Genomic DNA, 23,404 nt, shown 5'->3' with positions numbered 1-23,404 from the left:
CCTTTTCTGTCCTATTAAACTGTCTTTATCTCAACCCACAAATTTTACTTTTTTTTCCTGATTCTCTCCCCCACCCCACTGGGAGGCGGGGAGTGAGCGAACGGCTGTGCGGTGTTTAGCTGCCTGCCGGGTTAAACCACAACACAGTGCTAGGTTAACGGTTGGACTTGATGCTCTGAAAGGTCTTTTCCAATCTAAATGATTCTATGATTCTATGATAACATCTCCTTCCATGTTTTAAACTTATCTCCTTACTTTCTCTGTGCTAAGTCCTTCTTTTGCTTCATGAGTTGACACTATCAGTTGCTTCTTTTTTATCATTTGGCCAAATTGGGCTGATTCAGAGAAAATACACTGAGGAGGCAAAATAATCCAACCTGTGACTGCCTAGATAGTATGAAGAGAGGACACCGCCTCTGGACTGATTACCTGTCCTTTATTTAAAGCATCTCCCTTATAAAGTGCAAAGGCAATCTTCCTGTGAAGTGAAGGACAACACACTTTGTTCCATATTCAGCAAAAACTTACAAGGAATTCAGCACTCTGCATGCAAAGGAGTTTGTACCAAAAATAAATCTTTTTGGGGAAATGTCCCACAGATAACTCCTCATTTTTTTTTTGCTTGGAGTTGTTCTCACTCTTCACTGTCACTGCTCAGTTCTCTCCTATTTACTTCCTGCCCAGGATCCTGTGATGACGAGCTGGGTCTTACACTGTTGGCCAGACTCCTGAATTCTAGGAATGACACTGTAGACCCCTGTGAGGATTTCTACAAATATGCCTGTGGCAGCTGGGAAGGCAAACACTCAAGCAGAACCACAGAAGAATCACTAAATGTATTTGATGTTTTGTTGGAAGAAAACCAGTTGATCCTGAAAAGGCTTTTAGGTAGGGAGAGAATATTGGTGTGTTACCTTCAGCATCTTCCTCAGTCAGAGCTGAGAATACTAATAACTGAGAGCACAATCATTCTTAACAGAGACTGAGGCCAGTCTCTTTGTTCTTCTATCATTACAGGTACAGATTTACTCTTGAGCATGTCATATTACAGTAGCTTCATTTTAAACATTTTAGTTCTCCTTGCTAAGTGTAACAGGTCAAAGTCACACTTTAAAATTCTGACAGCAATCCAAACCATTTTCCTGTTGCCTTGTAAAAGTAGACCCTTTCTGCTGTGCTTGTCTGAATGTGCACTCTGGTCATGTGTCCTGACTCCATGTGGGTCTGAAGCCTAGATACACACCACCTTCCTGTTGTGCTCCTGTTCCCATGCAAAGGAACTCACATATTTGGCCTCAGGAAGAGTCATGGCACTAGAAGGTCTCTTGCTTTGAGTCAATGCGGGAAGTGTGGATGTATTTACTAAATTGTTCTGAATCAAAGTGCAGTGTAATATTTTCTTACAACCTTTCTCTGCTCTAATACTGCCCCAACTTTTTTTTTTTTTACCACTTTGTAGTTTTTAATCTATTTTTTTTTTCCCTCAGAGGGCCCACAGTTTGGGATAAGAGGCTCAGCTAAGGAGAAAGCAATCCAGTTCTATCGCTCCTGCATGGATACCCAACGGATAGAATCCCAAGGAACTCAACCATTGAAGGACCTCCTAAATCAGGTGAATGTTTGTGCTATTTCCTCTCCCTCCAGAAGATAATTCCTGCAGGGAAAAGGAAAATGTGAAGTTAGGGTCATATGGTCCTACACGATGGAATTTTGCTAGCATCTGGCCCTGAAATAAGCTCATGGTTCACAGCACAACTTCTAAGTGATAAACCTTCTAGCTTTAAATGCTGTTTCAAGGTTTCATTTTCTGACATCAGGTCAGAATCATCATCATCTGATTCTTTCCTCGTGACCTTACATATTACTTTAGGACTGTACAACAACCAAGACTGCAAAGAGGGATCACTTTTAATATCAGAAGCTCAGTTCAAAGGATCCAACTTACAGACCAGGGAACATTTTGTAAAATGGGTGAAATTTTTGTCTCTAAGATCTGATGGCCATCTACTACTCCAGGCTTCAGGGGAGCTTCTCTTTCCATTCTGGGAGACTCCTCTCAGTGCCAGGGAGGGTTGTACATCTTCCTGCCAGCAAAGAGCATTTATGCCCTGTCTCCAAGGATGCAGAACCTTCCAAGAAGAAGGAACAGTGACTGCAGGCCCACCTGTGAATCTGCTTGTCAGGGAGGTGGGACCTGTAATCCCTGATCCCTGGTTGTCCCTCTGGATGGCTTTAGAAAAATGACACCTCTTTCCTCTCTCCTTCTCTTGGTTTTTCCTGTACACCTTGTTCTGTTGATAATTATCATTCCTTTTCCCTGTGTCATTTTGCAGTTTGTTGCTTTGCTTAAGTGAAAGTGACAGGTCATTTTAAAGCCAACAGGGTACGTAGAAATCTTCATGAGTTTCCCCTGTTGCTGTTTGCTTTGTTGCTTCTCAGTTGTGATAATGACTGAGCTCATAGGAGTGAAAAAAAGATTTTGAAAATATGGATCAAACAAATGTTTTTCTCACCTGCTGTCATACTATCTCTCTCCCTCTTTAGGTTGGTGGATGGAATATCACAGGTGTGGGGAAAGCAAAAGATTTTAATGAAACTCTCCAGACTCTCATGAGCAGATACAGCACCTTTCCCTTTTTCAGAGTCCACATTGGACCTAGTCCTTCTGACCTCAAGACCAATATTATTCAGGTGAGTAGACTAAAGAAAGAAAATTATCAGGAAGCACTAGGAATAAAGAGTCAGTTACACAGCCCATGAGACCCAGGCTTGCTCAAGTTAAGCCTATATTCTTCTCTAAAGAAAGTTTTCCTAAATTTCTGTAAAATTTCTGATTTTATTAGATAAAAAACACTTATTTCTGGACAATGAGCAGATGAGGAAGAATAAATTGCTTACTTTCTCTCATCTCTTCTGCCTGACAGTGTAGATTGTACTTCATCGTGGAAGGGTCTGGTTCTTCTTATGTTCGTGGGCATGACTAGTACAATAACAGACTCTAAGTGCTAAGTATCTAATACACATAATGTACTATGAATTTTGCAGCTCACTGTTGTAGTTTAAACCTGGTAGGCAGCTAAGCACCATACAGCCGCTCCTTCACTGCCCCATCCAGTGGGGTGGGGGAGAAAATCAGAACGGTAAAAGTGTGAAAACTCATGGGTTGAGAAAAAGACAGTTTACTAATTAAAAAAAGAAAGAAAGAAAAAAAAGTAATGCAAAAACACCCCACCACCAACCGACCACCGCCCAGCCAGTTCCCAAGCAATGGCAGCCCTGGCCAACCTCCTTCATCCCCACTTTTATTGTTGAGTACGATGTCATATGGTATGGAATACCCCTTGGGTCAGTTGGGGTCAGCTGTCCCGGCTGTGTCCCCTCCTAACTTCTTGTGCACCCCCAGCCTACTCACTGGCAGGGCGGTGTGAGGAGCAGAAAAGGCCTTGATGCTGTGTAAGCACTGCTCAGCAATAACTAAAACATCCCTTTGTTATCAACACTGTTTTCATGATAAATCCAAAACATAGCCCCATACTAGCTGCCATGAAGAAATTTAACTTTATCCCAGCCAAAACCAGTGCACCATGTAGAAATATTTAACAATATGGTTTACGTTTGAATATCAGTCACTGCAGATTTGTAATGAGCTTGTAAATGAGCTGCAGAATATGATAGATCCACAAAAATTACTTAGCAAACATTTTCCAAAAGTAAAAACAATTTATTAACAATTTCAAGTTCTGTGAGACAGAAATTAACAAAGCCTGTTGAGCATATCCTCACATTTCCAGTGTTTCTGGAAATAGCGAGATGTTTTTCCTTTACTCCTTTTTGCAGATTGATCATCCTGAGTTTGAGATGCCACCTGAGAGTAAATTCAAAGAGAAAAATTATCTTGAGGTAACATATCAGAAGCTGAAAAACAGCTATTTGGTGTAGGGATCTCCTTGAATTGTCTCCTGGTTCAGAGTGGTCTGTTTCCAAGGGTTACGGTCAGTGACCTCTGAAAATGTCTCCAGAAGGAATTCTTTACAAAACTCTCTACTTTTCCAGAAAGGTAGTTTGTAAAATGTAACCCATTTTTAGATGCCAGGTTTAAAACTTCTAGTGTAGAAACAGAGTGTAATAGTTTTAATTTGTATTTGCTAAGTAATATGAACCTGGGCTTCCCTCTAGGTTTCACCTTGAATGAATGTTTAAAAAAAATGTTCTTGTCTGAAGTAAGGCTTTATAACTTAAAATCTGTGTATTGGGGGAGGGGTAGCTAGCATTTTTAAAGTTATTTTAAAATGTTTTAACCTAAGCTGGGGAAACAAACTCTTTGACCTTGGAAGTTATTGCAACAAAGTTAATTTTATCACAGCTCTGTCATTTTTCTGAAACTTTATAAAAACTTAGTTGATTTCAGTTTCTCAGTCTGACTCTTTCAGAAGAGTCTTCAAAAAAATAAGCCTGTCTACCCATCGCAAGCATTCCTTTGATACCTCATTTTAAAATTTAAAATGTTTTAACCTAAGCTGCGGAAACAAACTCTTTGACCTTGGAACAACAAAGTTAATTATATCACAGCTCTGTCATTTTTCTGAAACTTTATAAAAACTTAGTTGATTTCAGTTTCTCAGTCTGACTCTTTCAGAAGAGTCTTCAAAAAAATAAGCCTGTCTACCCATCGCAAGCATTCCTTTGATACCTCATGAACATAGAAGCAAGAAGCTGGCATTTTCTCTCCATCAAGAATACTGGCTTATTATATCACTACATCTCTCTCCTTTGACTCCAGAGATGGCAGGCCTACATCTCTAAAATGATTCTGGTATTTAATGGAATTGTAAGCTGGGACAAAAATAACCTTTTGGGAATTCAGTGTTCTTCACTGACAGAGGAGCTGTACTTGGCAAATTGTATTCCACATGAAGCATTACATAAGGATGTTGCAGTGAAGAAGACAGTTTTAGGGATGGGACTGCAGTGGTTTTGAAAGATTGAAGCTTATATGGTCAAGATGGATGGTTGGATGGATGAATGGGGTGACTAACTTTCAGTCATGTTTCTCCCACTGGTCATATGCTCTGTATTGCAGGTTCTCCGTGTGTATCTCTCATATTTGAAGAAACTGGGGGGCCTACTTGGAGGGCCACAGGATGGTCCCCCTGATTCATTTTCCCTTACCTTGTCCTTCATCTCTAACCTCCAGCGAGTTGTCACCCCACTGCAGGAAAGGCAGCAGAGGGGGATGCTGTTCTTTCGCACTACCATTAGGGAGCTACAGGTATCTATGCCTTAGAACTTGAGCAACACAATTACATGTAACATTCACATTCTGAAGATTTGGATCAAAAGAGATATGAAACTAAACTCTGTTTAGATGCCATTCCCTTGCAACTTACACTTGGAGTCTGTTGAGCTTTAAATAACCTATTAACTTATAGTCTTTTATTGAGAGCAGTTGGATTTTTCAGGCCCACAACTCTCTCCCCTCCCCAGTGCTAATTCAATAAAAAAAAGTCAATTCTCCTTTTCTACTATAGTCAATACCCACATCATAAAAACAGTTTAACTTGTTGAAAGTATCTCTTAACAGTATTAGAGAGACTATCCCAGTTTCCCTATTATTTCTTGTCAGTCAAGTTAGATTCATAGTTCAGCATGTAAGCTTTGTTTTACTTCCAGGAAAAGGCACCTGCTATTGACTGGCTGTCATGTCTCCAGGCTGTCTTCCATCCTATGCCAATGAACCTCTCTCAGCCAATTGCAGTGCATGACATGGATTACATAAGAGGCATGTCACAGCTCATCGAACAATGGCACAAGGAAAGGTAGGAGTCAATATCTATGGTTATAGTTGTTCATGCCTCAAGAAATATTAACTTCAGATACCATAAATTAGAGAGGTCTGTGTTTAGAGGCTGCTGAATCTAGTAGCCTAACAATTGCAAGGCTGCTGTGGCTCTATATCCACAGGTTTAGCCAGTACTAAGGCTTAGGATATATTCCCAATAGGCTTGCACATGCATGCACCATATAGGTACACACATATAAATATATATGTATGTGTGTCACACAGATCAACAGAGATGGAACACAGTGCCTTTACTGGCACCCACCCACCCATAGCACTCATACAAACATGAATAGCTCAGGCAGCCTGATCCTATTCCTCCTCTCCAGCTGATCAGGATTGGTCTATACTAGTGAAATATATATATATGTACACACACAATATGGATCCCTCCAATAGCTGGTCTTAGATATCCAGTCTGTCCAGAAGCTGGCCTCAGATCCCCTGGTGTCTACAGCTGCTGGCACCTGGATATATGAGCCCCTGAGTCTTGCAGCCATACTTTGGTTTCTGGTACTCTGGTCTCTTCAGTAGCCAACTCTCAGATCCCTGCTCTCTCCAGCAGCTAGCTTGAACCAAAGTCCCTCCAGCAATCAACTCTCAGATTCCTTGTCTCTCCAGTATCCAGTCCTCCACCCCCCCGCCTCCCCCCCCCGAGGGTAAAATGTTATTTAAGAATAGCATTTAATAAGATAGGACAGATTCTGGTGACCATGTGCAGGGCTCAATCAGACAAATGTCCTGGCAAGCCACAAGTCTACGTTCAGCCATTCCCTCTTACCACCTTTCCTTTCCATTTTCCCATGCATGTTCCCCCCAATCCACCACAAACCTTCCCTTTCCCTGCCTTTGGTCCTTCCCATAAACATCCCATAATAAATCTCACAGAATCCCACAGACCCCTCAAAATATTCTATAATAAGTTTCACCCAGTGCTAAAAATGCTCTTTCTCCTGCTTCCCATAGAGAATCCTGTGCCCCAGCAGGCAATTACCCCTTGAGTCTTCAAGGTGTTCTGGGGAGAGAGTTTCTTTGGTTGACTCATGTCAAATCATTCTCCTTTGATAGCCCCAGGTGTAACCCATTCAGAGTACTTTGTTGTCATTGTTCAGGTTACTAGGATTCCTCTGCCTCAAACTACTCCTCTGACACCTGCCACACCTCTGTGTTTATAGTGACCAGCCTTCAATCTTCAGTCTTTTTAAATGTCATTTTCCTACAGGGTCCCTCACATTTATATGATTCTTCATCTGGTTGGGAATCTCTCCCCAGCCCTTGACAGTCGATTCCAAGATGCACGCCTGGAGCTATCTAAGATTCTTTATGGAAAAATGGGATCTAGAATGGTGAGTTAGCCTTTAACCATCTTCTTCAGCCTTCCCAGCAGCTGAACACCCTAGGACATACCTTCTGGATGTTCTCTTGATGCCTTGTCTGGATGGAGTTTCTTAGGTTTGGGGAGGAAAACTACTCTCACTAGGCCATTAAATGCTTCCTTTTTCTCAAAGAAATGTGGGAGTAGACATGACACACAAAACTTTAGAGAGCTAAGTGCACTGTAGCATGGGCTAGGGAACAATAGATAGATGGTCACCTTTCTTCTATGTATTTGTCTCAGCTAGCATATGAATCTTCATCTTGTGTGAAAGTAAGTGGAGTAAATCATAAGGAAATCAATGTTTTACCTGATTAAAGTTTTCTGAGGTAGCTTAAATGGAACTACATTATTTATCATTCACTGCTATCATTTTTAGATAGCAGCGTATATGCTACTGACTGCACGTTTACATATCTTTTTACTGTCTTCCTATCTCTTTGTCCTCACTCTCACGTGTCTCTCTTTCTCTGTTCTTACAGATCCCAGATGAGCGCTGGAGGAAGTGCTTGACTGATACCAGCTTTTTCTTTGAGCCAGTTCTAGGGCAGATGATTGTGCAAGAAATCTTCCCTCAGCAGACCAAGAAACTTGTAGGTATTCATCCTCTTAACCCCCAAGCAGAGCTCAGCTTCATCTCTTTCTTTTTTTGACATGACAACTTAAGACCACACAAAGCCAGCAAAATCGTGTGTAGGTTTTATACCTTTTTACATATTCCTGTACTTAGGCACTTCCCCTCCTCTTTTGGGAATGAAAGATGTCAGAACATCTAGCAATGACATTGCTGTCATTGCTAGAATAATCAATGCTAAAATACCAGTTATTATCTTTATCTCAACTGTTAGCAAAGTCATGTGTGCAGCACCAATACCTATGACAGCCCTACAAATGCATGCAATCTCAGTGTGCTTCCTGGAATGACAGTTAGTTTTAACAGTACTCATCACCAATCTGACATATTTAAATAAGATTTTCAATTGCAAAGCCATTAAGCCATCGTATGACATTGTACAGGAACAAATCAATGTCAAAACATTCGGAGTGGATCCACAGTAAAAGGAACACCTGCCTGCAGTGTGGAAAAGATCTCTTTTTTTTCCTTTGATGATCAGTGTTCCTTTTTCTTTTGAGGGAAGTTAGTGTAGGCACCAGGTTTTATAATGAGTTTGCAGTGTATAAAGTGACAAGAGTAAATAACCCCAAGAAAAGTTAATGGAAAAACTAAGACTATGTGTAGTGAAGCACAAGGCTGAATGAACAAAACGTAATTTTGTGAAGGAGAGACTCAGATTGCCATAACTTCTGAAAGGGAGACACCAGCATGAAATACTTGTGGATACTGAATTTTCATTTCACTCAAGAAGTGGGGCAATCATTTGGTCCATTCCTATCCCAACAGGGACTGAATAAAAAAGCATTATGTTTCCCTCTTAGTTACCATGAGAGGCAAGATGAAAAGGTGTGTGGGAGAGAATGGTGAGCCCTGTGAGGAACCACTGGATGCCAAATAAGTTAAGCCTAAATCATTGTAGAAACTGAAATCTCCTCTTTCATCACAAGAAGAGGAATTTTTCCCCTAATTATTCTGTGGTTGAATTGCTGGAACATGGGAAGATGGTAGCTAAGCTTGAACAATGTTTTTCTGCAGTTCTGACTGTGCCTTCTTTTATCCATGGCAGGCGGAGCAGATGTTCTCTGAGATCCAAGATGCCCTCTATGGCCAACTGGATCAGTTAGAGTGGATGGATGAACAGACTCGCCAAGAGGCTAAAGTCTTGGTGCGTGCAGAAGGCAGAAGTTACTGAGGCCTTCCTTTCCCTGAAGCCTTTGGAGAAGGAATGGAAGGGGCCTGCACCTTCACATATTCCTACCTGCTTCTACAGGCACACAATCTTAAATAGATGTCTTATACACACTGAAAATTGTAGGTGGTTTTATAAGTGCCATCATGCATGTGTGATCATACATTGATGTGTAGGCATAGAGAGGCTCAGTGTTTGTTTGTTCATGGATACTCTGAATTAATTGTATTGAGATACAATTCAGTTTTATACACCTAGAGAGGTTAAAAGCTATAAAGCTGAATGCCAGAAAACAATGCTGTAAAGAAAAAGAAGAGTAGAACAACATTAGGCCTCAGGTCATTGAGTTAAGAAAGCAGAGTAGCAAGAGAAGATGTCTTGTTGAAACAGAGTAGCTGTTCATTTTGAAGGGCTGATTCACAGATGGTATTTATGTTGTTTAGAAATATATTTTAAAAGGACTTCCAGAATGTAAAGCCTCCTATTGGTCATGTTTCTTTTTGTTTGTTCGTTTGTTTATTATGATTTTAGATTTCCAGACTACAAGTGGAGATTGGCTATCCAGCTCACATACTCCAGACTGCCAAAGTGAACCTGGAATACCAGAATGTGAGCTATATAATGTAAACATGCCTGCGTCATTATTGGCAGTTTACCTGTACAAACTGCTATCTTGTCTGCTGCTAAAAGAGGCTATGACCTCTGGAGCAATGCACGTTTCCTACTGTTCATTTTCTGAGAATATATGGGCCCAGAGAACCTTTATCTATTGCTTCTATATTGTTGCCTATGCTGTCTCCTATTTAGAGTGGCTGGCCTGATAGAGATTGGTTGTGACTTGCTTGTATGTTCTGTTTGGCTTGCAGATAACATTCCTGTCATATCTTAAATTGAAGGTCTTTAGAACTGGGACAGAAAAACCCACAAGTATTCCATTGGTTTGTCTTTTGATGAACCCTTTTTTGACCCATGGGACTTTTCTCTTTCTCATACTGTCCAGTTCATTCCTCACTCTTGACCTATGACAGTCACATTACCTGTCTCTTCCCTCAGTTGGAGATAAATGAAGACACTTTTTTCCTCAATGTGGTGGCTTGCTTGAAAGTACTGAGGGAAAATTCCTACTTGAAACCCCTTCAGCATCACTCACGGGATAAGTAAGTGTCAGATACTGATCTGAAAAATATAACAAAATCACACACTCATGGACTAACTGAGGTTGGAAGGGACCTGTGGAGATCACCTACTGCAACCCTCCTGCTCAAAGCAGGATCAGCTAGAGTGGGTCACTCAGGACTGTGTCCAACTGTATGTCTATATTTCTCTTTTACTGGGGAAGGAGGGGGAGGGCAGGCAGCGGGGGCAGCAGAACTGGACACAGTACTTCCAGGTGTGGTTTCACCAGTCCTGAATAGAGGGGCACAATCACCTCTCTTGACCTGCCGGCGACACTTCTAATGCAAGACAAGATGCTGTTGTCCTTTGCTGCAAGGCTGCATTGCTGCATCCTGCTTAAAAAAGCCTTGAATCTGGCAGCCTGTCTTGTATTCAGCCTGAGCGCATGCTACCAAAAAACCCCCACTGTTGTGGAAGGAGCCCCAGACGCCTAAAAAACCCAACCTTTTTTGCCCATGAACCCTTGAGTAAGGGGGATAGCTGGTTCTCCTGCACTTAACAGCAAAACAAACAGCAAAGCACTGTGATGGCATGAATGCTGGCAGGGTCACCTCAAAGGCAGGACATAGAATGCTTCAGAAGGCAGGCAGCGTTGACAGGCATGCTTGGGACCTTACACTACCTGAAGAGTATTCTGTGCGGGACTTCACAGGAGGTTACTAATCCTGACCTACTTGACAGGGAAGTTGTGAGGATGAATCCCTTAGTGTGTATGAAAGCTAAGCTACTAGCTCTGACCATCTGTAAACAAGTGAAAGTTTATTTCAAACACCTTTAACTCTAGATAACGTGAATTTCATCATTTGCTGCTGCTGTATGAACATTTGTACTGAGCAGACCATTTTTGTAAGCCCAGTGGAAGAAAGGAGCAAGGTATGAGATAAGGAGTTAATACATTCTCATTTCTCTTTTTCTGCTTCTAGCTGGCATGTGTCCCCCTGGACTGTGCATTCATATTACTCAATAAGGCACCACACGGTGGTCTTTCCTGCTGGAATGTTCCGCAGCCCTTTTTTCCACATGGAGTTTCCCAGGTATGCAGGGGCTGCAAAGGTGGAAGCTGAATGTAGTCCCTTTGCTGCACCATCTTTCCAGGAAGAATCTTAACGGGTCTGTCTTTAACCTCTTTTTCTTACTGCATCCCAGAAAGACACAGTAAAGGGGGGAAAACCAGCTTTTTCTAAAGCCAGATGGATACTGCCTTATGAATTCTGAAAGAGTGTGATCAGTGACTCTGCTGGAGCAAAATCAGAATCTAGGTGAAACTAAGCTAAGCCAAGTGTATTACTCCACAGCAAAGCATCAGAAGTCTCATACAGGTTAACTGCAAAGAAGACATTTCACCTTTGCCTCTCATTTTCTAGATTCCAAGAATTCCTGAAATCTAACCCATAGAAATCTAGCCCAGAGAAAACAGGAGCCTCATAGAGCAACTTCTTGTCAGAAGTCTTTTTCAAATTGATCAAACACAGTTCTTTTCCTTTTTTTAAAGAAACCTTCTCTAATAAGCAAATGCATTTTTAATTCTCAGTCTTCCCCTGCAACAATGACACTTCTGTAGACCATACCCTTATAGTTGAGTTCTTTCATCATATGGAACAGATCTGTTAAGCAATATTTTTCTGATATTAAAAGCACTTAAAAGTTCACTGTAAAAATATTATTTGATGTCCTTTTTTGCATGATAATGGATAGATAATTCTCCTAATCCCATTGTACTGAAAGATAAACTTACACTGTGGCAAGAGGCTGAAGTTTGAAAGAAACATGTCTCAGTTAAAAGTAATTATTTTCTCCATGGTGATCTTCTGCCACTAGTTGTATGAATTCCAGTGCTTGCAGTATTTCATAAATTCATTATAGTATGAAGAACAGGACACCTCAAAAGAATAATAGAAAAATTTTTTTTTTCCCAGTGGTATTTGGTGTCACTCACCATATTCTTCCTCTCTGAAAAAGTGCCTACAGCTTCTTATTCCTTTTGTATTCAGTGTTAGTAAAACATATTTTTCTCACTGTCATCCCAGTTGAATAGACTAAGTCAAACTTGAATAGCTTTTGGTGAGTTGGCACAATAAAATTTTCTCAGATGATGCTCCAAAGTTTAAACTTTACTGACAAAAGCCAGTTCAGATGACCGTGAGGATAATTTTTAAAATAAGAAGTCAGAAAAGCAGTACAATTGTTACAGAATCATAGAATAGTTTGGGCTGGAAGGGACCTTTAAAGATATCTAGTCCAACACCCCTGCCATGGGCAGGGACATCTTTCACTAGATCAGGTTGCTCAAAGTCCCATCCAACCTGACCTTGACCGCTTCCAATGACGAGGCATGCACAACTTCTCTGGGCAACAATTATAAGTTATCAGCTACAGAGCTTCTGAAAGAGTAGTTCTAAGAGAAGATGAGTTGTTCTGTTCTTGTCACTTCCTACTGAGTTCCCAGTGATGTAATAATGATCTACTACAATCATTTCATGCTTCAGTAGCATTAATCAGTGCATGTAAAGGAAGAATGAGCCCATAATTTCATATTATGGAAATGCATTTGAGTGTACTCTTACTAGTGTGACTATTTGTAAATTCATTGCATAGAATCACAGAAATTCTGATTGGAAAGAACTGTTGGAGGTCTCTAGTACGACCTCTTGCTTGTAGCGAGATCACCAATGCTAGACCAGAGTAACTGTAGTCAAACCTTCATGATTTTAATTTGCCTTGCCAGTTTTATGTATCATTTTTCACTAGACAACTGTTGCAAGATTGCTTCTCCAACCATCTTGCTTTTGTGTGATTACCATTGCAGTTACTGTTTGTGCAGCAGTTCAGCCAGTAGTAGGTAAATAAGGACGTATCTCAACAACAATACATGTCATTAGAGTTAATAAAGGCAGAATCTCATTCACAGACTCTTCATATTATGATGGCTTATTAGCTATGAATACTTTAATGCAAGGCCATAGTACAATTTTAAGCATTGGTAGAGTAATTTACACTTGTATTTGCATTTTTACAGAGTGTACCACATCTGAGAGATGACAAATAGAAAGTGCTTCTGTGTGCTCTCAGAGTAGAATGTTCTTGTGCAGCCCACAGTTGTGCTCAGTGGCTATAAAGAATGGTCACCTGCTCTCTTTTTCTTTTCAGAAGCATTCTTTTCATGTTTATTTTTCAGTGCTGTGAACTTTGGAGCCATCGGGGTCTTCATGGCGCATGAACTTCTTCACACATTCTATGGTTATGGTGGGTACCGGCTGTGGTGTCTTTGTTTACTCTTCTAGGTCCCCACTGGTACTTTCCCTCAGGGGACCTTAAATCCTGGTCCCTATAACAATGTATACATATATTATTAAGGTAGATGAAGCTAAGGAAAACCCATTCCAGGCCATGCTGACTACTAAGAAGACTCAGTGATTAATATGAGGAATACAGGTGAATGCCAGAAATACCTTTACCTTCTAGGATTTTTTTTTTTCCCCACAGTGCTGCCTGGGGGCTGTCCTACATGCAACAGGAGTGCACTACAGAAATCTATAGACTGCTTGGTTGAACAGTATGAAAGCTCTGGCTTTAAGGTCAATGGTACTTTTACACTGTTGGAGAATTCAGCTGATACTGGAGGGCTCGCCATTGCTTACCAGGTATTGTAGTCTACTTACATCTCTAATCTCATAGTCTCACCACACAACTCAACTGCCATGTCACAAGATTGCTCTGCTGCATCCCTCTCCTACACACTGCTCCAGTTCCAGATTTCTTGTACGCCTGTGCCAGTGCAGCGTGTGCCCTGCATGTCCTCTGCTATTTCAGACATAGGTTCCTCACAAAGCTTTTCTCATAACCTCACTACTTCCATGTAAGACCACTTATCCCCTTCACAAATTCTGGGGCGGGCCTTTCTTTACTTCCCCATTTATGCCATGCATACAAAAGCATGTTATTTATATGTTTATGTTATACCTGAGGAACTAAGCTGAGACATGAACCAGAATTCTGTGTGGTGGTAAAATGACTCCATAATGATGTTTTCAGCAATACTTTAGAGAGAATTTTTTATTTCCTTATGCAGCAGTTCAGCAGTTTAATTAACTACTGAGTGCAGGGTCCTCTGAGATCTCTAGGTCTCAGATGGTACTTGTTATATTCTTGCATGAAGAATGTTGGGAAGTAGAAAGTCTTTTAATTTTTATTCAAATATTTGTGACTTTCTTTGAAAGTAATTTTCATTCTTTCATAGTGCAGTCACCATATCTTCTCTTATGATGATGTGTGTGTGGTAGTGTCTGAAATGGGAAACAAAGGAGTTATGTTGTTATTCTCCCATCTTAGAGTTATTAGGGGCATGGCCAGCAGCAGGGAGCCTCAGAGTGAGGAGAGAGAGATGCAAGCTTGCTAATTTATTAAATTTATATTAGATTGATATATTCATTGACAGAAGACATGGTTTTGGGACACTATCTGAAGAAGGATTTATTATTATTAATTTTCTCTTTCCACAGGCCTATAAGAATTGGCTGAAAAAGCACAAAGAGAAGGATTTACCTAAGATTGGACTTTCACACGACCAGCTTTTCTACCTCAGTTTTGCTCATGTAATGAATTCTAGGCTAGTCATGTGTGTGTCTCACTCTCCATTGTCTTCCACATTATTACAGTTTGTCTTTCTCAATATCCAATCACTTTTTCCCCCCTTCACAGAACTGAGAATGACCAATGTTTCTAGGAGATCCAGAATCTTATTTAGAAAGCTAAAATTCACAGATAGGGCCCCTAACCTGTTATGGATCTCAAAGCTAACAAAAGGCTTGTCTGCAAATATATCTTTTACAAAGCTCTAAAATCTACCAAAATTAAGTTGTAGCAGACAAGTTGTGTCAGGGAAAGCATGCCAGCTTCTGAGTACTTTTTTGCTGCTGTGAGCAATCTTACACATGGAAAGTGGAATTTTACTGGAAAAGGTGCATATCTCTCCATCCCTTCCTTCATCTACCTCTCATTCATGGTGAATGACTAGATGTCATGTCATTCTGAGTGACAGATAGTGAAAAAAAGAGTTTAGAATGTTATTTAGAGATAAAGAACTAGAAGTACATGCACACATAGTTTGAGATTTCTGTGGGAACCTGGTTAAGGATTTGTGCAAAGTTGTGCAGTTGTGCCTAGTTGTACAGTTGAATTCCCCATGGTAGATCATTGGATTTCTATGCTTAGAAAAGTCACACCCTTATAAGTCACTGTAATTGTGCAAAGGGAAAAGTTTTGTGCATGTATTGACATTAGGTCAGAGCAGTGTGTAGAAAAGCAATTCTGAAATCACAGATTACTGGCTCTTGGTGGCAAGGTCTGTATTTCAGAGGCTATCTGGCAGCTGCTGCATCATTTGTCAATGAGTAAAGGCTGAAATCACAAGAGTGAAGACTTGGATTGCCAGTTTAACACCAGTAAAGTCACATAACCTTCCCCCAATCTCTTGAGTAGTAATGGGATTTTGTGTAAGTGTTCTTCTTTCTTGGTGAGCACTCATTGCTTTTGCTTAAGAAGCTGAATCTAGACACTGAGATGACATCTATGCAATTATTTCAGATGGAGTCCAAGGTTGCATGAGCCTAAACTCCAAGGTGGTCTAAATTCCCTGCGTTCTGGACTACACAGTATAGAAAAAGAGCAAATGGCTTGTCAGATAGGGAAATTGGGACAGAGGAGTTTAGGGAAAGGGAAAACAGTCAGAAATTGTGGTGGTGAAGCAGCCTCAGTCATGTGTGCAGAGGCATGAGGAGCCTTAAGTCTTATTCACATGAGGACTTTCAGTCAAACTGACTTTTCTATTTTGCTTCCTTTCAGGCAATGTGTGGACACCAGGATCCTGAGAAACTACAGTCTTCCCCGAACACAGATCCGCACAGTCCCTTGCCACTTCGTGTCTGTGGGCCTGTCAGCAATAGCCAGGACTTTGCCAAGCACTTCCACTGTTCCAGTGGATCCCCAATGAACCCAGACAACAAGTGCCGCATCTGGTAATCTGCATGGAAAAGGAGGAAGAGAGACATGACCCCAGGGAGAGGAAGGCCTGACCCATGAAAGCATGACCATCTTCTCAGGGCCCCTAGGGTGACATGGTTCTCTTATTCACTCCTCTACCTTCTTTTTCTTGTTATCCTTTCCTCAGCAGTTGATGGTAGCAAAATTCTTAAACTGAGCTCCTAAGGGAAGAGGGGCTCCTCCTACTGCTCTCAACACTGTCCCAGATATGACAACTCTGGAGTTTAGCAAGTCCCAAGGTAGCAAGATGACTAGCCAGTCTCTAGTAGGCAGCAGCTTCTGAGGAGTTGTAAACAGAAGGACTGTTACATTATTAGTCCCTCTGTTCAGTGCATTTCCCTGTCTACTCCAGCAGCCTCACAGTCATGTTGAATGGACAGGATAATAAGCTGGAGCTCCAAGACTTGTTCATGTAAGATTGGCTCTTAGGGAAATCCTATGGGTTACTATGCAAACCACACATGTAAGTTACCAGAGAGGGAAGAATCCTCTTTTCTTCTGCCAATAAATGGAGATAGGTAACAGGAAAGACTCAGTGGCTCCAGCTTCTAGGCTGAAAGACAAGTCACTTAATAATGAAGGTTACTAAAGGCCTTCCCTGTTCTATTTTTGTTTCATTAGCAAAACTCCTAAGAGACAAAAGAGGAAAGAGGAAAGCATCCCCATTGGTAGGAGGGGGATTGGGAGCTGAGAACAGATTCTCTTTCTTCTTTCTTTCTTTTCCAACAAAATTCTCTTTTTTTTAGTCTCTATTTAGGGTTGAGGAAATGGTTGAGGGTGGAGTATGGGACAGTCACAAGGGTTTCTAGAAGTCTCTGAAGAATGAACAATTAGAATTCCAATAACTTCTCTGGATCCTGAACCTGGTTCTCTCATCACTAAAAGTTCTCTCATCTGTACATTTGTAAATATTTACCATCCAAACAGAGGAGTAGAGCTGCTGTAGGATTTTACTTTCTACTTGAAATTGAATTTTAGGTATTAATTTACTTTAGAGGAAAAAGAGAGTAAGAAGTAATATATTTTAGGGTAGCAGGATAAGTGTTTACAGCATATTCTCAAGAGCAACATAATAATGACATCAATTTCACGTTCTGATAATTAGAAAATTTTTACCAATGTTCTAAAATTTACCAAAGTTATTAAGTATACAAAATACTCCTACCTTTTGCATACTCTTCAAACTGTTCTTAATTATGGGAGCTTTTTTATTTTACTTATTATATTGGCTGCCTGGGGATTGTTTGTGGAATAGGTAATGGCAAGTGGAAACATCTCTTATCAATGTAAGCATTGTAAAAATTGTGAAAATCCTAATAACTGTGTTAATCCTTTCCAACTACTGACAATGCAGCGAAATATTTTCCAAGAACAGGCTGTTCAGAGATTTTGTTTTCATTAATTAATGAAAATATTAATAAAGTATTTGCTTCAGAGTAAAAAAATCACTTTGCAAACTCTTTATGACCAGGCTTGTTTCTTTGTTCTGTATTTGTACTGTTCCCAGCATGACTGGAGTTCTTAGCTGAACTTCACAAGTAATAAATACTACCTTGAAATAATTTGATTTATTTACCCATCATAAAAAACCCACAAAATTGGGCTTGTGCTTATCTTTACCATTTAAACAGTGTATACTCTTCCTCCACTCATTTAATCAATTTTATCCTAGCACCGTGTCCAGACTGTATTTCTTTTAGATGCTAATAGCAATTAACATTGTACCAGACCTTGTGTGTAATATAGAAGTTATTTCAGTGTACTGAGACTACTTGGTTTCTTTGTTTATAATGTATAGAAAAAGCAAAAGCTATTGACAGTCTGCATTTTGAGAAGTCTTTAACTTTTTTTGTATCTATCTTGTTAAGTGTATGGGGGGGACAGTTCCCTGGAATATGCAATTTTTTCTTGTTCTTACAATATATGACAAATTTATGAATATTCTGTTTAAAAGACAGGGTCACCCTTGAAGTTGGTGAGTTGAATCAATTCCTGTTTATTACTAACTATGATGCACAAAGAGCATATGGGAAGTTCAAGAAAGGAGGTCTGGCTTAGAAAAAAATTGCATGAGTCTTGGACTGAGAGGAGAGAAGGAAACATTTTCAATATGTGCACAAGGTTCCTGCCCTTGTCCTCAGTGTTGCAAGCTCTGTGGTTGGTGTGGTTGGATGTGGTTGGTGAAGAGAAGCCATGCTGCCTAGTAGCTGATCATGAAACACAGGCAGATGTTCAAATTGGTATCATCCATGACCATAGAAATTACTTCATGCTTTATGTCACACACAAAAAAAAGAGAACGCTGCCAGTGTTCAGGCAAAGAGCCAGATCCAACAGCAGATCCTTCACCGCTGAATTCCTCAGTCTCTGTGAGTCCTCATGCTGCACCATGTCGATCACCTCCATTCCTTTCCCTGTTGACGAGGCCACAAATATTTCCTCCATTTGCTCCCAGCCTGTAACCAGGGGGGGGTGGGGGACAACATAAGCTTTCTTCTTGTTCTCTTCTTTCATACTTGGATCCTTTTCACCTCTGCTTCCCTTCCTCTTTTCTCTCCCTGCTTTCTAAACTTTCAACTCCATTTCAACCTTACTGTGTGTCCATTTTCTCCTTCATACTAAGCAGCTTTTCATTCATACTCCTTCCCACTCTCTGCTTCCCTTGTCCTTTTCTTGTGTCTATTCTTCCTCACTCAGTATATATTCCTCTATGCTCACCCTCCCCATAGCATCCTCATAATTCCCAAGTGTGGTTCCTTGATATGTATGGATGTGAGTGTGCAAACCTGGCCTAAACTTTTCTCCCTTTGCCCTGCTAAGTGCATGCAATTGCAGCAGGGTAGTAAGTGGTCATCCAGGAAGGAGAGACCATCATTAGTGCTATTTTACAAGGGGAACTGAGGTACAGAGAAGCAAGGCATTGGAAGAACTGGGGACTGGCATCTGGACTCCTGTGGTTTGACACTTGCAGGATTTTTTTCTTTTCCGTTCTTTTCTCAGCACAGTCTTTCCCATCCTCTTGTTATAAGTGTGTCTTTCTTCCATTGATTTTCTCTTCCCTCATTTTCTCACTCATGCATTTGGCCAATTTCCACACTTATTTCTCAACACACTTCCTCCCTGACTGTTACCTATCTTGCTTTCTCACTTCCCATGCTGGCCCTACTTCTCAGACTTGTTCTCCCTGAATTGCTGCACTTTGGTCATTTCCTGGGTATGCTGGGTGCTGTGACAATGTCTCATTTTTGTTCCTCAATTTCATTGCACCATGGCAGACAGGAGAAAATTGTCCAGTAGAGCAAAGAGACAGAAGGAGGGAAGAGGCAAGAGAAGCATGGCTCAGACACTCCCCAGGAAACAGTACTTGAATGGCCAGCATGACACAAGCTCTAAATTTTTTTTTTTTAAGGAGGGACCTATTGTCAGGTTGAGAGGAACTGATCACTTCAGAAAAGGTGCCAGATCTTAAAGTGAGCCACAGCTCCAAAGGTAGCAGATCAGGGTCAGAAACCAGTGCCTTTTCCAGTGCACAGCCAGTCAGTTTTTTTCAGAAATTAGGGGCAGTGACTACTGACTTGCCACAGGGCAGTTTAAGTTGTCTTAGATATTGCTCTCTCAAGCAATAGTCTGATTTTTAGAGGGAGTTGTGTGTTAGGAACACTTGCTTCTTATTGCAGGTAGGATCTTCTAAGAATTTATCTTCTCCAAGTTTCAATTCTTGCCTCTAAGATTTGCTTGCCTTGCTCAGGGGCTGTGGGAAATGGGCCCTGGCTGGTGAGGCCTCTGCTGTGCCAGCCTTGCTAAGCAGACACTTGTCTGCTGGCTCCCTGTCCCTTAGAAAGCAGCTGCAACTCATTGCTCCCTGAAAGTTAGCTTGGACTTTCTTGAGCACTTAAGTGAACACCACGGAACTGGGCCCACCACTGAGCAGGGCCTATGATCCCTTCTGAGGGATCAGCCTGGCCCTGGGTGCTGGCCCCAGGATTGTGAATGAAGCCCCCTGCCCCCCTGGCTGCCTAGCCTCTGGTGCAGGGGGTGGCCTGGCCCTTCCTTTTCAAGCCCACTGAGCCTCCAAAGCTCCTCATAGGCAACCTGATCCACACCTCGCCCCCCTTCCCCAGGCTTTAAGCCCCCCATATCCCATGCCCATTTCCCAGTTTCTCATCCCTATCTTGGTTCTCTACCCTTGGAAATTGCCCTGTGGCATCCCATAGCAATTAAATCACTCTACAGCATGTCCCTTCTGAACCCAGATCTCTGTAGGGTGTGAGGGGGACCTGCTGAGAGGGGAGGCTGCAGTCAGGGCCATGAGTGAACTAAGAGGCCTTAAAGGCCCTGACCAGCCTGAACTTGTGCTTCTTCCCACATCCTCTGCCCTGTTTAAGTGTAGGGCTGGGCAGACCCTGGGCTGTGTCTGACCCTGGTTACTGTCACTGTGTCTGATCCTGACACTGACAGGCATTCCTCCTTGAACTCGGATCTGTCGCATCATCGTGGACTTCCCTGATGATCTCTTGTCTGACCCTGACTACCGTCCCCAGGCCTGTCCTGCTTGTCCTGTTCAGGGCTGTGGGGACTGGGCCCTGGCAGGTGAGGCCCCTGCCCTGCTGGCCTTATCATCACACTCAGTTGCTGGCTCCCTATTCCTTAGGGGCCATCTGACCCCCACTGCCCCTTGACACATATCTTTTTATTCCTCTTCCGCTTTTGCCTTTGCAAAACCAAGCTTCTGTGTCCATACCCCATCTCATTTTCTGACTTTATTTGATCTCCATGCCTCCTCTTTCGCATCCTCTCACTTCAACCCATCCTCTCACCTGCTGATGGACTGTTTCCCTCTTGCTGTCCATTCTTGGCTCTGTGAATCATGGTCTGGCTTTTCAGTGGTATGAAGGCATTAGAGAAGGCTAGGCAGTAAGTGGCTGGGAACATAGCCACCAGATAGATGGTAAATCCCAGGGAAGCTATCAGGGTTGGATTACCCCCCATTCAATTCTCCTGTCCAGCACAAGACACTTTTTGCTCCTCACTCCTTTTCAGCTAATGGAGTCAGGATTTCCCTAGCACCACAGTCTTACTCAGGGCACATTGTGACATCACTGGGCTCTTCTGACATACAAAGGTATCATACGCTGTTAGGCAGAAACACTGTAGACTTTGCGTCATAGGTAGTTAACAACACCCTAAAGCATGAAGAGTGTGAAAGCTTTTGGGAATCAATAAGAGTATGTTTCTGCTCAAAGTTAAAAAGAAATAGAATTATAATAACAATAGGACACCACCTGATGTGAAAAATCACACTTAATCTTGAACATTTCTTTAGCTCCTCTTTACAAGTAGTGCTCACAAGTAACTGACTGAAACTGGTCAAAAATTGTTTTATAAGACTGGTGCAAGTGGAGGGGAAAGGAAAATGTAATGACTTTCCCACTTCACTGCTTAAACAATTATTAGTATTTTGTGCTGTTTGGCTCACACAGCCTCTGTGAATAGAAATAAATATTAAAAAAACAACAGTAGAAAGACAAGCATGTGTTTTTAAATGTCCTCTAGATGGTGATCTAACAACATCAATGCAGAAACAGCTCATCTTATGAAGCACCTATTCTACAGGGGAAAAAAACCCCCAACCTCATGTCTTATTAATCCTTGCCATTCACTTTGCCAGACCAAATTGCCCACTCTAGTTGTGCCTCTGTCCAGACTACATTCTAGGACTCTGATGATGACTTTCCACCACGTAGCCTGGGAGACAATTTCCTAATTATTTTCAAACTCACATTTAACCCCAACTATCATTTGCTGTACCAAATATCTTCCACACTTCCTGAATTTACATAGAGTTTTATGTTACCATCGGCTTTCCCTTTTTCTTTGGTTTCTTTTTTTTCCGTTTCTACTATTAGTAATGGTATTTTTATTCAAGATCTTCATGTTTTTTCCGAGATGCCCAAAAGCCTGTCTGGAATTTAGGCAGGTCAGGAATTTAGCTTGTCAAATCAAGATAATTATCCCAGGCCTATGAAAGTCACTACAGAAGTAAGCATATGCAAGGATATATATACACATTGATTTATAGACACTGAGATTTCTACACCAGGTGGTGGTCTTGGGTCATCTTCAGCTTGCTGTCCAAAACATTAAAGGATTGTTTTCCAGCTAGTCTTCAAAAGGTTTTACACTCAGCCCAGAAAGTGCTGATTAGAACCAGACTCCTACTGAATGGTGTGTAATAAGGAGCTAGATCAATATGCCAGGAATACTCTAACACAGGAGAAGGACAGAAGCTTCAACAGATCTGAAGACAGAGAACATCGGACAGAGTAAGAGGGAGTGGGACTGGAACATGGAATTTTCAGTCCTGCAGCAGGACTAGTAAAGCAATTTCAAGGGGCACGTTCCCTACAGAGATCTCTGAATATAAAGGAATCTGTACCCAATTCAGTGAAAGATTGTATATCAAAGGTGTTCTGCATTCCTCACAGGGAATGTGGAATACTTTCAAGTCCTCACCTGCACCTCTGAAATTCTTTATTTAACCAAAGTAGGTAAGTAAATAGATGCCAGATGTGGAAACTCATACTACTACTGAGATCATGGTGACATATTCATTCTGGCATAAGCCCAGGCTCCTGCCTCAGCAAGGGATCCTGCCACAGGATGCTTGCTCCTACATCTTTTTCTGTGTTGACACTAGTGTTGGTGTGGCTCAGTTAAGGAGGCATATTAGGTGACAAAACCATTTTAAACACAGGTTTTATTAGGTCACTTTTCTAATGGGTGAGTTTTGGATCCAGTTAACTGTGCAGTCACACAAATGCTAGTCTGCAGCTAGGCAGTAGAAACACTGAGTGCCGGACACTACAAATTCAATAGAAACCATGGCCTTAAAAAGAGACAGAGTGACTACACAATCCTTGCTTGAGTTTAGAGAGTTCTGACTCTTCTTTTCCTTCATTTGTGGTTATATATGTTCACCAGGAAAGAATATGTGTAATGAAAATAAGAGAGGGATGTACTAAGATGAGCCTACCAGGGGAGGTGCCTCGCTTGACCTGCTGTTTACTAACAGAGAAGGACTGGTGGGAGATGTGGTGGTCGGAGGCCGTCTTGGGCTTAGCGACCATGAAATGGTGGAATTCTCGCTTCTTGGTGAAGTAAGGAGGGGGG

At 41.5% G+C, this 23,404-nt stretch overlaps 1 protein-coding gene across 5 annotated transcripts in view; it reads left to right on the top strand.

The window, feature by feature from the left end:
* Window positions 1-17,657, top strand: part of LOC103900568 (kell blood group glycoprotein homolog) — a 25,136-nt gene extending 7,479 nt beyond the window's left edge. For 3 of the 5 annotated variants that reach the window (XM_009281274.2, XM_019472595.1, XM_019472594.1), the window contains 16 exons: window positions 685-888; window positions 1,488-1,612; window positions 2,545-2,691; window positions 3,838-3,900; window positions 5,081-5,269; window positions 5,671-5,816; window positions 7,062-7,185; window positions 7,697-7,807; window positions 8,897-8,995; window positions 9,551-9,628; window positions 10,073-10,176; window positions 11,119-11,229; window positions 13,371-13,438; window positions 13,679-13,836; window positions 14,695-14,787; window positions 16,037-17,657. In XM_009281274.2, the coding sequence (XP_009279549.1) occupies window positions 685-888; window positions 1,488-1,612; window positions 2,545-2,691; window positions 3,838-3,900; window positions 5,081-5,269; window positions 5,671-5,816; window positions 7,062-7,185; window positions 7,697-7,807; window positions 8,897-8,995; window positions 9,551-9,628; window positions 10,073-10,176; window positions 11,119-11,229; window positions 13,371-13,438; window positions 13,679-13,836; window positions 14,695-14,787; window positions 16,037-16,213 (1,997 nt within the window). In that variant the 3' untranslated portion in view covers window positions 16,214-17,657. The remainder of the gene's footprint in view (window positions 1-684; window positions 889-1,487; window positions 1,613-2,544; window positions 2,692-3,837; window positions 3,901-5,080; window positions 5,270-5,670; window positions 5,817-7,061; window positions 7,186-7,696; window positions 7,808-8,896; window positions 8,996-9,550; window positions 9,629-10,072; window positions 10,177-11,118; window positions 11,230-13,370; window positions 13,439-13,678; window positions 13,837-14,694; window positions 14,788-16,036) is intronic. The other 2 variants (XM_019472597.1, XM_019472596.1) reach the window with 1 other exon arrangement.
* The last annotated feature ends 5,747 nt before the right edge of the window (window positions 17,658-23,404 follow it).

The sequence above is a fragment of the Aptenodytes forsteri genome, unplaced genomic scaffold (genome assembly GCF_000699145.1).
Source record: "Aptenodytes forsteri isolate BGI_AS27 unplaced genomic scaffold, ASM69914v1 Scaffold405, whole genome shotgun sequence".
Classification (NCBI taxonomy): Eukaryota; Metazoa; Chordata; class Aves; order Sphenisciformes; family Spheniscidae; genus Aptenodytes; species Aptenodytes forsteri.
Note: the sequence above shows the minus strand (reverse complement) of the source record. Positions and strands in the feature narration are given on the sequence as shown.